The sequence below is a fragment of the Chelon labrosus genome (assembly GCF_963514085.1).
Source record: "Chelon labrosus genome assembly, chromosome: 5".
NCBI lineage: Eukaryota > Metazoa > Chordata > Actinopteri > Mugiliformes > Mugilidae > Chelon > Chelon labrosus.
In genome coordinates, this window is record NC_140341.1 from 4942954 (window position 1) to 4956416 (window position 13463).

The 13463-nt window shown below is 39.1% G+C and overlaps 1 protein-coding gene and 1 long non-coding RNA gene across 3 annotated transcripts; both read right to left on the reverse strand.

Moving 5' to 3' along the window:
- Window positions 1-3944: 3944 nt before the first annotated feature.
- Window positions 3945-7598, reverse strand: LOC311488603 (interferon-induced protein 44-like). The gene is made up of 6 exons (XM_084545406.1): window positions 7575-7598; window positions 7208-7406; window positions 5667-5819; window positions 5145-5313; window positions 4691-4791; window positions 3945-4603 (listed from the first exon to the last, which is right to left on the reverse strand). Exons 3-6 carry the CDS (start codon window positions 5751-5753, stop codon window positions 4442-4444), a joined length of 519 nt encoding a protein of 172 aa, XP_084401532.1. The 5' UTR covers window positions 5754-5819; window positions 7208-7406; window positions 7575-7598; the 3' UTR covers window positions 3945-4441.
- A 432-nt stretch (window positions 7599-8030) lies between these two features.
- On the reverse strand, window positions 8031-13001 carry LOC311487726. 2 transcript variants are annotated; one of them, XR_014699050.1, is made up of 4 exons: window positions 11690-13001; window positions 10011-10037; window positions 9475-9569; window positions 8031-9361 (listed from the first exon to the last, which is right to left on the reverse strand). It is a non-coding gene; the product is annotated as an uncharacterized lncRNA (long non-coding RNA). The 2 variants fall into 2 exon arrangements; XR_014699051.1 differs by having other exon boundaries at window positions 8031-9569.
- Window positions 13002-13463: the final 462 nt, after the last annotated feature.

Sequence of the window (13463 nt, forward strand, 5' to 3'; positions counted from 1 at the left end):
CCCTGTATACCCACTCTACCTCACCACTATCAGTAGTGGGCACTGGTAAAAAGCCGCCTTTGTTTGCGTACTTTTGATTTAAGGTCCGCTATGATAGCAGCCCTTGCAGCTTCAGTATACTTCTCATATTTAGCTTTGTGCAATGTGTTGTAGCAGCGACTTAAATTGAAATTTTTCATGGCAGATAGCGTCTCTAAGCAGACTAAGCACAGGTTTGCCTTTACATTCTGTGAACAGATAACCTTCTTTCACCTGAAAGACACGATTTTCTCGATCAAGTTTTCTCTCTCCCCCGCTCTTAGCCATGGCTCAAAGTCTCTTCTTCACTGGTAGAGAAGACCTGGTGGAAGCGTGTGCGAGGCGGCGTCTGCATTAGAGGCGCCATCTAGTGGCCAACTGTGTCATTACAACTGATTCAGTGCAGAGGATACAGATTTATAATTTTCAAAGATCAATCTAAGGGCCACGTCGAGTGCGGCCCGCGGGCCGCCAGTTGCCCATCCCTGGTCTCAATGATCATTATCTTCTTTCTTAGTGTTTTGTTTCATCTTCATATACAAATGTGTAGTGTAGAGTTAATACCAGCATACCTGAAATAAAATGTGTAATTATGTGACAACACTTCAGATGATGAAGGTCTAACAAAATGTAAAAGTGTTATTAAAATGAAGAAATAACATTTCACAATTAACAATTGATTTGAATCTTCATTTATTTCCAGAGTGAAAACTGTTGTTTGAAGAACATTTGTTTTTATTTGAGGTCTTTGTTAAGGGTCACTAAGAGTTATTCACTTCTCCTGTCAGTGGTTTTATTGTTGTGGCCGATCTGTGTGTGTCCGGGTGTTTCCTGACTTTTAGGAAAGAGTAACAAATAGATTAAGACCAAATTTCTCCCCACCAGCCATCAGTGTCCAACAGCTTACAAAATAAAATTCACGTCGGTCACAAGCCTGCAACTGTGTCAACATATGTCAACAAAGAAGAACTGGACAAACGCAAAGCCATACACAACAAGACATGCCAACTAGAGGTAAAATATTATGGAAATACCATAAATAACAACCAAACTGAATTTACTACCCAATAAAAGGCATCAACTGATTACTATCAATTTAAAACAACATGTGATGATGCTGGTCGTTGACATAAGAGGTAACACATATATTCTGATATGGGGGGAGAGGCTAGTAAGGAATTTCTAATTAGTATTTCAGTCCACTGTCCATGTAAATGTACTGTAAGCAAATTAAGTTTTATTAACTAAATTTATGACGGACATCAGTTACCTGGACTTAAGATTAAATCAAGGTAGATGCACTTCACCAAAAAGATTTTGGTTTTTGATATACTTCTGTTTCACAACAGATCTAAAATGCTGATCATATAACTGAACTACAACAGAGAGCAAACAGTCAGGGGCTGGATTTGTGCCCCAAACTCAAATATTTTACACATTATATTCCTGTGCAGTACAAATACACTCAAAGTACAAGAGTTGCTCAAGTGATACAAACAGCTCGTCCTTGTGAGATATTTAAAGGATCTTCTTAGCTGGAAGGAATTACTTTTTAAACTTTCAGTTTGTAGGAATTTATTTACTTATTTACACTGTGAGACTTTTATTTTAACCCTCTGGAGTGATCCAGCAATCGTTAACTGCCCTTTAAATCAAATCCCCCTCTTGTCTAACAACATAGCCACACAACAACTGAATATTTTTCAAAAGTCTTGCAGTTCAGTTCACATACTGCAATGCACCTGTTAGAACACTGCATGTGCACTCATATAATAAGTAATTAACTAAATAAAATGTAATAAGTGGGGCACTCTAAGGATGGCTGACAGTGGCTGGCTGCAACATTATAACATATAACCATATTAACTAACAATAGTGCAAATTAATATTGTCCATGTAACTGTGTTAGTGGTTAGAGAACAATGGCTGACATACCTTGGGGTAAATATCCAGCAAGTGGCGTGACCAGACACCCAGTGAATCTTAACTCCAGTCCTCCAGTATTATGATGGCTCGGCACACGCTGTGGCAAGAAATTTCCTTAAAAGGACAATATCTACCTATCTATCTACCTATCTATCTATCTATCTATCTATGGCAGGGATTTTGAAAATTATAAATCTGTATCCTCTGCGGCACTTAATCTGTTGTAATGACACAGTTGGCCACTAAATGGCGCCTCTAATTCAGATGCCGCCACGCACACGCTTCCAGCCATGGCTAAGAGCGGAGGACAGAGAAAACTTCTGTTCACAGAATGTAAAGGCAAACCTATGTGCTTAGTCTGTTTAGAGACGCTATCTGCCATGAAAGATTTCAATGTAAGTTGCCGCTACAACACATTACACAAAGCTAAATACGAAAAGTATACTGAAGCTGCAAGGGCTGCTATCGTAGCGGACCTTCAAATCAAAAGTACGCAAACAACAGTGGCTTTTTACCGGTGCCCACTGCTGGTAGTGGTGAGGTAGAGTGGGTATACAGGGAAAATGTTGAACTGTTTATTAGTGTAAAAATGCACAAATTAATTACATAAAAAAAGTGGTTATTTTTTGTTCGTTTCAATAAACACACACACACACACACACACACACACATATATATAATTATATACACACAAACATATTTAAAATGGCAGTTTTATCATATCTGGTTAAGTGTGCTGTCCTTACCCTTCTGGTAGTGTCGATGAAAAATTGTGGCCCCCTCCATCATTTAGGTTGCCCATCCCTGATCTATGGTGTTATATGGGTGTCTGAAATGGATTGGGAAAGAAGAGCAATGTTAGTAACATGGTTTACTAAAATGTTGAAAGATGAAGATATCATTTGCAACAAATGAGTACATTGCACTTTATACTGTTACACTGTGTAACAGCTCACCTGTCTAAAAAACAGCGTTAGAGCCAGAGTGGGTTTCTAGTCATGGTGTGACAGTTCTTTTGGCTTCTTTTATCCAGTAGAGGGTGCTCCAGTTATTGAAAAGATATGCAAACCCTTTTTGTTTTTCCATTGTTTTACTTATCTCTATTTTACTTACATTGTTAGGGTTAGGGTTGTCGTCAGGGTTAATAAACTTTTAGGGTTAGTTGATAAACTAATCCTAAAAGTTTATTATTTGAATGCAAAATTGGGCGGCACAGTGGGAAGGTGGTTAGAACTGATGCCTCCCAGAAAGAAAGTCCCGGGTTCGAATCCAGGCCTTTCTGTGTGGAGTTTCCATGTCCTCCCTGTGTCTGCGTGGGTTCTCTCCAGGTTCTCCAGCTTCCTCCCACCGTCCAAAGACATGCTGGTTAGGTTCACTGGTGATTCTAAATTGGTCGTAGGTGTGAGTGTGAATGGTTGACTGCCTCTCTGTGTTAGACTGGTAGAATGATAGACTGGAGACCTGTCCAGGGTGTACCCCGCCTCTCGGCCAATGACACCTGGGATAGGCTCCAGCAGACCCTGCGATCCTTCCCAGGACAAGCAGTTACAGAAGATGAATGAATGAATACAAAATTCATTCAGTACAGTAGTAGGCATTGCACATTGTGGCTACTGTACTACTGAATTTGTTTATAATGGGTTTCTTTACGCTAAACACAGAGTGGTTTTCTATCTTTTGTGTTTTCTTCTCCCTTTCAGTTATACTTTTTTTATGTATATAGTTTTATATTGAGTGGAGGTGAGATTGTTGCTCACAGTATATTTATATTCACAAAAATTTATGAAATAATGGTTGATATCAGTAAAGATGTAAAGATGTTGTTTGGCCTTAAAGTATAACACAACCACAAGCAGAAGGATGGATTTAATGAGATCAAAATTCAAGAGACAATAGCGTAGATAAAGCCATTTATTTAATCTTAATTTCAAATTATTATTATTATTGTTTTTATTATTTAAGATACACACTCAATTGTAAGATAAAATGGCTCAGGCCTTTTACACCTGACGGCTTAATACTTCAAGTCAAGTAGGGGATTCTATCTGGTGCTGGGACATGATGATAAAAGAATTAGTGAAACTGTGACCTGGCCTTTTTCTATTACCATATATGGCAGCTTTACATTGATATATCAATCTATTTTTGTAGTGGTTTGGTTTTAAAAGGCAATGAGAAGGGCTTGTAAATACCATAGAAATAATTACAACCTGTAACACCTGACATTGCTTGAACTAGCACTTAACCCCCTACAGCTCTGACTGTACACACTACTACTGTGTGAACGAATGGATGGGTCAGATGCAGAAAAACTATTTATCCTTGTGGGATTGATACAGTATAAGTTATTATTAGTAGTATGTGTTCCCAAGACATTATCAGTATGTGTTCAATGTGTTTTGGTTTTTGAACAAAACAAACAAACACAATGCCATGTCTAAAATGTACACGGTTCTTTTCTTGGGTTTTTTTTTGTATTTTAGTTGTTTCTGTAGGATTACAGATTGCAGATGAAGTCGTCTCCCAAGTCAAGCATCAGTTTCAGTGCGCTCAGGATCAGAGTGTCCATGTCGTCTTTCAGGTCAAATTCTTCACTGTAGTTCTTCACAGGGTAGATGCAGTTCACTGGGATTCCCAGGTTTGTGCTGAGTTTTGTCATCTATGTTGTAAAGAAACAATATTTCAGTATGAGTAAAATTTTGACCTCATTGGTCTGATATTCTCAATAGGTTCAGCCAAAAATCACCTTTCTCTTTAAATGCTTGCTCTTGTAGGTGTTCTTTAGATCCTCTTCAGTTTCCTCACAGGCTTCATCAATTTTTGTGACAACAGCAATCTGAGGAATACCTGCCAATACAGAAAAAAAAACTCTGGCTCACTATTTCATCAGTTTGAGACATTTCAGTGGTGATTTTATTGTATGTTAAAATTAACAAATTGAACTCAACACGTGGAGTGTCCAAGCTGTTCAATTCAGATTAAAGCCCGTCCGCCCCCAATGTAGAAACTCATCTGCTATAACCACTTCTGATACCTGACATTAAAAGAAACGTTCTTAGGCCCTTAAATCCACAAGTTCAACCACATGTTTTCCACCTACACATGTCTGTTTAGATGTATGCCAAAGGTAGCAAAGTAAAATAAAGGTTTTTCCTTAGTTGTATCAAGTGAATCAAAAGATCCCACCCTTCTCCTCTTACCTAAGTCGCTGGCTGCCTCTCTGATGTCCTTCATCTTCTGTAAGACTGAACTCTTAATTTCTGCTACGTTAGCAGGCTGCACACAGACCAGAACATGGACTCTGTCCTCCAGAGAGGGTGAAGGGTTGTAGTAAGGATCATCAGGGGACAATGGAGACACAGGATTGAACTGAAAAATATTGTCAAAATGCAAATAAATGAAAAATAATGTTTATGAACAGAGCCTGTACAATGAACAAATATATTTATTCTGTTGTGAACAGAACTATAAACAGGTTAGGGTTAAACGGTGCAGATTTAGATACATATGTGCAGAGCACAGTATTGATAAGCACATGTGTTCATGTTCAGTTCTGTTGTGTTCTATTAGTTGACATTGTTGCTGTGGTTGTAGAGCGTGTTTTGACCAAGAGCCACATACTAGAAGTGTCAGACTGAAGGTGTTTATGGTGTTGACACTGACTACACCAAAGTAGCGGCCCACTGCTCCAAGTGTAAAAAATAAAGTACATTAAAAAGTACCTTATATCCATCCTTCATGTGTCCCTTCATGATCAGTTTGATGTCCTCCACACTGACTCCTCTTCCAGAGCCTTCCTCCAGACCCATGATGTCACTGAAGACAAAAGGGTAAAAGTTCCCTCTGCCTCCTTTTGAGATTTTATGGGTTGTATACTAAAAGATATGTGAACAAAAAAGTTTCATGAAGGATTTTTCTAAGATTTCAATTTTAGACATGCAAACAAAAACGCAGATGCAAACAGAACATCTAAGAAAATATAATGTAAATTATAATGTAAATTGTATGAGAAGATATGTTTGATTCAGCACATAGTCACTCAGAGACTCACTGACTTTTGCCTATAAAAACTCTTTAAAATTATAATGTTGTCCCAAAAGTGTATATTTTTCCAGGTTGACCAAGACTCTTCTTTCCCTCAAATGTAAACTCTAGGATCTGTATCTGGTTATTGGAGAAAAACACACCATGTACTGGTAAACAAGTTTCTAATACCAATTAATAATTGGCAGGATTATTGATAGGAATGCAGCCACTTATATAATAATAATAATAATAACTTTATTTATATAGCACTTTTAAAAACAGGGTTTACAAAGTGCTTTGACAAACAAAGCAGAACAAATAAAAGGAACACAGTTAAATTAAAACTCAAAACTTAAAAATTAATGAGTAAAACGAAGACGACGTCACAAAAAGGCGAGTCTATAAAATTGAGTTTTAAGAAGTGATTTAAAAGAGGTTACTGATTCTGCAAGCCTTATCTCCTCAGGTAGGTCGTTCCAAAGCCGAGGGGCAATAACAGAAAAAGCTCGGTCACCTTTAGATTTAAGCCTCGACTTTGGAACCACCAGGAGGCCCCCACCCGAGGATCTAAGGCTGCGAACTGGCTCATATGGGGTCAACATTTCTGTTATATAGCGTGGAGCCAGGCCAAGACGAGCTTTAAAAGTGATCAGTAAAATCTTAAAATCAATTCTAAAACGAACAGGGAGCCAATGGAGAGAAGCTAAAACTGGGGTGATGTGATGTCGTCTGTTAAAACCTGTGAGAAGCCTAGCTGCTGCGTTCTGGACCAGTTGGAGGCGGGAGAGAGACTTTTGATTTATGCCGGAAAGGAGGGAGTTACAGTAGTCTTACACTGCTTTGGAAAAGCGTTCAACATACATATTTATGTTGTCTAAGTTAAGTGCATGACTACTAGGCCTGGATACCATCACTAATGAATGATCACCAAACACTAGATCTTTGAACTGGTGTGGTCGTCCTTGTGAACATCAGCTCAGCACCAGTAGAAGCAGAATTCAGGCTTGACAAGTACTGTCACATTTATATAGAATACATACTGAAGTACATATGATACTGAAACTGATGCTTTGTAGACAGTATGTTACTGATAAGATAATGTCAAATGTATCATACATGTCAAATCAGCTGTATCTCATCTCATAAATAACAAACTAATAAGGTGTAAATGCAAGTGCCTGTAAATACGAGTGAGTAGAAACTTGAAATCAGAATCCATAAAGGAGGGTTTACCTACTGTCTTGGTGAAACTTTGGTCAGAGGTGGTTGAGCTGGCCGAAGCTGGAATGACAATTCTCCTTCGAAGGACAGTGCTGACAGAATTGATGAAGCTGGACTTTCCAGCACCAACTGGCCCATAGAGTAAGACTCTGAGATACTTAAACTCATTTTGAGGTTGATAATCCTTCAAATACTGCAGATCACTGTCATTGTTTCTGTTAAAATCAGGTTGAAATTGATTTAAGAGTTTTTTCCATCCCGTACAACAACTAACAATTGTTGCCCCTGTCCTGTAATTCATTAACTGAAATAAGTTTAGTTATCACTCATCACAAACAAGAATGTCCACAACAACTGACAGCACTTGGAAGTTATCAACTTACCCCCAAGATACTTCCCTCCATGGAGTTTTATAAGCTGACATGAGAAAATGTAAATTGTAATAAGTAAATTCATCAGTTATGACAGAATGTGTTAAGCTGTGAATAAATAACAGAATTCATGTTTTAACTTACTGGGAGAAGTCGGTGGTGGTGGATCTACAAATCAGATAATAAGAAAATATTTGAGTAAGAAAATTGTAAAAGTATTGCTTCCATTTTTTTTTTATAAAAATGCACTTGCAGATTGTTGTTTTTTTTTAGCTAATACCATAATACAACTTGAAATGACAGTGTTTTTTTTAAACTAATTACAGTGTACCCTCGCCACTTCGAGGTTCACTTTTCGCAGACTAGCTACTTTGCGGGTTTATAATTCATACATATCTAATTTTATATCACAGAAATTTCGCATCATCCCGCGTATACATCAAGCGTTCAGCATCTCACCTTGTCCATTTCACCTTGTGATCTTGCTGCGCGTAGTGTTTCTGTGCGTTGTTGTGTGAACTTTTAGTAACAGTGTTGCAGTGAATTACTTAAAGCCCTACGATGCCTCCCTTGTTATTAAAATTATTTCATATATTTTTTTTTGTTGTTGTTAAAATGATTACGTACGTAGTGTAGCAACCCTGCAGTAATGTTCTTGTTATAATGTTTAAATTCTGTGATTTCAGACTGAATGTGTATGGTACGGGCAGGTATGTGGTTGGATGAGAAAGCGAGGGGGCTGGGGTGAGGTGAGGAAGAGAGAGTCATGTGTGTGTGTTTATGAGTGAGGAGCAGAGGAATAAGTTAACTGTCGTTGTTGTTTTGGCGAAGTTATGGCCGACAGTAACAATTACTGTTCATGTAATAAAAAAAAGTTTTGCGACCAACTCCTCGTCATCCTTTTAACTTCCGGTCGGGCGCCACAGTATGTTTAATAATGCAGAAAGTGTTTAAGAGCATATAAAGTGTTTATAAGAGTATGGAAAAGGTTAATAAGAGTGTGGGAAGGGTTCATAAAGGTTTAAAATACATATACAACAGTATAATTAATAAAATAAACACATATAAAACAGTAGAAATAATCAAATAAATATGTGGTCACTACTTTGCGGATTCTCTTTTCACGGGGGGAGTCTGGAACGTGACCCCCGTGATAGACGATGGAACACTGTATTCCTACCAAGAAAGCAGCAAAAGTACAAACCCAGTATTCACAATCTACTGCAATACTACATATATAGTTTATACACACTTGATATATGCACGAGATGGATCAATACAAGTGGAATGTTCTTGAACAAAAAGCTGATTGAATTTGGAAGGAGTTCCAACAAGTAACATAAATGTTTCTTTACACTTGTACCTTCGTCAAACTCTTCATATAGAATATTGTAGAATTCCTTGAGATCATTGTTGGCTTTTCTCTCAGGATAATACTTCTCCAAAGCTTCAGCAGCTACAGAGAAAGAACATATCAGTGTGTTAAGGCTGCTTCACATGTGTGATTTCAACTCTTTCAGACAGTAGATGACAGTCATGAGAGAAACAGTAAAATCCTTCATCATCAGTCCAAAGCAGCATCTTTTCAGACAATTTCAGAATGTAGCAACAGAGACTGTGAGCAACATCTGCAAAGCAACCAATGACAATATCATTTCTGCTAAAACAAAAAGTCTGTCTCTACAAATATCTTCACTTGAAGAATTGAGAAAGTATGAACACAGTAAATTATTATTAACAGTAATATGTTGGTACGTACCGTTCAGAAGTTCAGGTGGAAGATTCAGTGACTTCAGTCTCTGAAATTTTAAATATAACCAAACTGTAAACCAACAGAATTTTCTTTGTGAATCATAAAATGTCTTTTGTCTAAAGCTGAGTTATGAAGCTCTGCTAAGTTCAGGTAACATACCTGCAGGAGTATTGATGACTGTCCAGGTGAATAGTGGTCCTTTTTGTTAACTGTACTGATGTCATCTTCGTTAACTGTGTTGTCATCTTTGTAACCTGAGTTGTTGTCAGGTGAGAACAGTGAGTTATTGCTGGACCAATGTTGAAGTTTCAAAATATTTTTACACATTGTAAAAGTTTTACTTCATATTTTTATACCACAGTTGTAGCATTGTGTTTAATTATCTATAGATGAGCATCATGTTTATGCTCAGATTAAAGAGAGATTAAAAAGTAATTCTCTCCAACTAAGAAGTTGGTTTAAATGTCCTACAGTGATGAACTCTTTGTGACTTTATCACATGAACAACTCTTGTGCTTTGACTTAATTTGTGCTGCACAGGAATAATATTATGTGTGAAATATTTAAGTAGAGTTTAAACATGAAATCCAGCCCTCTGATGCTCAGGTTTAAGATTGTTGTTGTGAATTATAAATATTATTATAACAACAAACTATATCATATCAGACTGGTGGTCATCTGACTGTACCACTTACCTCCACGTGACTCTGCCATGATTTAATCTGAAGATCAAGAAGGAGATAAGACACAAAAATAAGAAGCGTGAATTGTAAGAGTGAGTAAGAGTGAATTATTCATTGTCTCCAAGGGCTGGAGGTCTGTGATACACAGATTGTTCCTTGAAACAACAAAGTTGTCTGAGCCTTTTAGACAAGGTGCTCTGTTGTCTGTCTATTAACTCAGCACTGTTCAATATAAATGTGGTTCACAGTGGAACAAATAGTTGATGCTTACTGCCATTTTACTGACCATACATTACATTTTTTATGGTATATATCTAACTAACTTAAGATTCAAGATACTTTATTAATCCTTTAAAATGAAATTGTAGTGATACAGCAGCAGTACTTCACATCATCATCACAATAAATACAACAATTCTACTGATCGTTAAAAAGCCTCATGGCTGCAGGCAGAAAAGACCTCCTGTATCTCCCTGTCTTCCACTTTGGAGGGATGAGCCTCTTACTGTGCGAGCTCTTCCTGAAAACCTCTAAGGCCTGGAGTGGGTGACTTCATTACTTGTGATGGCCTTCACTTTCCTTAACATCCTTACTCTGCCACCTGCTCCACTCCTTCCTGGGTGACACCAATGATGCTGCCATCTTTTTTAATCAGCTTGTTCAGCCGGTTCCTGTCGGTTCCCTGGGCACCCTCCCCCCAACACACCACACCAAAGAACACAGCACTGGCCACAGTTAAAAAAGGAGCACAGTAGTGGTTTACAAATGGTAAAAGAACGTAGCCGTCTTAAAACGTACAATCTGCTCTGGCCCTTTTTGTAAACAGCCTCCATATATTTAGTCCAGTTCAGTTTGTTGTCCAACAGTCCCATATATCTCTAGCAGGGGACCTGCCCAACCTCAGTCCCCTGAATGAGGACTGGGTCCAGTTGGGACCTTTTCTTTCTGAAGTAACATTCAGCAGGAGATGGTCTTGTTGACTCCAGTCCACAAATTCACTGATTGTGTGCCTGTATTCCTTCTCACCTCCACCTCTAATACAGCCCACAAGAGTCGAGTCGTCCGAAAATTTCTGAACAAAGCAGAAGTCTGAGTCGTGTTGGAAGTCTGATTTATAGAGTGTGAACAAAAACGGTGATAGGACAGTACCTTGAGGGGCTCCAGTACTGCTAAAAACAGTCTTAGAGACACAGTTACTGAACTGCACATACTGTGGTCTGGCAGTTAAGTAGTCTGTGATCCATGAGACAAGTTCTGACTCCCAGCAATTCTGGCTGAATTGTGTTAAATGCACTAGAAAGGTCAAAAAACATAATCTGCATCTGAGGTGTCAAGATGGGCACAGACTCTTCGCAGCATGTAGATGATAGCATCATCTACACCAATTTAGGGCTAATATGCAAACTGCAGGGGGTCTGTGGACGTGCCCACTTTGGGGCGAATGTGAGAGAGAATCAGTCTTTCTATTGTTTTCATAATATGGTAAATGGCCTTACTTTTATATAGCACTTTTCTACCTATTGGAACTCAAAGCGCTTTACAGTCATGGATGCATCTACCCATTTGTTCACACAAGCACACACACATTCACACACCAGTGCCATGGGGGTTCAGTGTCTTGCTCAGCATGTGGCACATTCCGGGGATCGAACCACCAACCCTCTGGTTCGTGGACAACCCGCTCTACCTACCTAAGGCGATGGGTCTCTAGTCATTTAGGTCAGATGGATGTTTCTTTTTGGGAATTGGAATCAGGTGTGATGTCTTCCACAAGGTTGGAATCTTCAGCAGACACAGGCTCAGACTAAACAGTCCTGGCTGATTCCATCAGAACCAGCTGCCTTGCCGGGCTTTAGCCTGTCACGTTCCCTTCTGACCTGGAATGAGTGGAGCATTAAGGGGTGAAGCCGGTGGAGTGATAGGAGAGAGGGTGGTAGCAGGGCAGAGTGAGGCATTATGAGAGTCAATCTGTTAAAAAACAGATTCAAATCATCCACAAAGTCCTGGTCACCCTCTAGCTGTGGCCCTCCTTTCCTCTCCAAACCAGTAATCTTTTGCATACCAGACCAGACCTGTCTTGCCCCACCATACTGCAGTTCATGTTCCAGCTTCTGTCTGTGTGTGTTCTTTCCTTCCTTCATTTTGATTCTCAGTGTTGCGGCTGGAATGCAGGGTGGACCCAAAATGCAGAGATATCAGTTGGCAAGGTTTAACAAGTGTTTATTTTCCAGTTCTTCAACACAAGGCAAAAAACTACAAACTCAAAATAGTCGCTCAAAGTAACAAAGCAAGGCAGGCGGCGACCGGAGGCTAGCAGACATCAGGGAACTGAAGCAGTAGAGAATGGAATCATCCGACAGTGGTGTCGAGGGTGAACTGGCTTTTATGGGGTGGTGATTGTGAGATGGAACTCAGGTGTGCTCTGCAGATCCTAAGGAGAAAGTGGGTCAGCCACGCCTCCGAGCCACCACCTGCACTGCTGGAGAAAAAGTAAAGAGAAAAACTGAACATGGCCACAAAGCAAGAACACAAGACAAAAAACCTCAAACCATAACACTCAGCTCCCGTTGTATTTCTTTTACTTTGAACTTGTCACCATTCCTGAAAGCCTGTTTCTTTTGGTTTAGCAGTGCTTTAAGGTTACCATTAACCTAGGGCTTGTTATTAGGAAAACATCTGATTTCTCTGCTAGAAATGTTGATGTCTGAACAAAACATAATATAGTCAGTGGTGCATTCAGTGAGACCGTTGATGTCGTCATCCGAGGACGACTCACAGAAGACATTCCAGTCACTTTGTTCCAGGCAACTTAGCAGAGATTCAATAGATTCTTGGGACCACCACGTTTTTACAGTCTTGGTGGTGGCAAGCAACCTCTTGACAGCAGGGATCTCCAGGGGTGGCAGAGCAGTGCATTTATAGGCATCTTTCACATTTGCATAGAAAATATCAAGTTTCCCATCTTCCCTTGTGTTGCAATTCACAAATTGTTTAAAGGTAGGCGGCGTGTTTGAGAGAGGGACATGGTTAAAATCACCCGAGAGAAAGATGAAAGAGTTCAGGGCCCATATTCCTAAAGATTTTTATCGCAAAGAGTTGCTCCTAGAGGCCAAATTCTAAGAAAATTCTTAGAATCATGATGTTTTCTAAGAATTTCCCGTCAAAGTTAAAGAGTAGATCCTGGTAAAGATAAAAGGTATTCCTAAAGAATCTTAGCTCTTAAGAGAGCACCTAAGGTGAAATCTGTTAAGAGGAGGACTTTTAAGAGCCTTAGGAGTTTCTTAAGCAGAGGAGAAAATGGTAGAAAGGAGGCATTTATCTGTTGTGCTATATTTCCCCATGCCTGCTTCTTGTCTTGTAGTGTGACATTGGGGCCAAATCTACATCTCAAAACACTTTTATTCTCATTGACCAGTTGATCCAGAAGCAAACACTGTTCCTCTGTCCAGTTGGGTTTCCTACTTC

What these genes read in the sequence shown, in the direction of transcription:
- LOC311488603 (XM_084545406.1), bottom strand. Translation starts at nt 5,753, where the DNA reads ATGGGTCTGGAGGAAGGCTCTGGAAGAGGAGTCAGTGTGGAGGACATC. An exon ending in ACATGAAGGATGGATATAAG is followed by an intron (nt 5,314 to 5,666) that starts GTACTTTTTAAT and finishes AATATTTTTCAG; the next exon opens with TTCAATCCTGTGTCTCCATT. An exon ending in AGAGGCAGCCAGCGACTTAG is followed by an intron (nt 4,792 to 5,144) that starts GTAAGAGGAGAA and finishes CTGTATTGGCAG; the next exon opens with GTATTCCTCAGATTGCTGTT.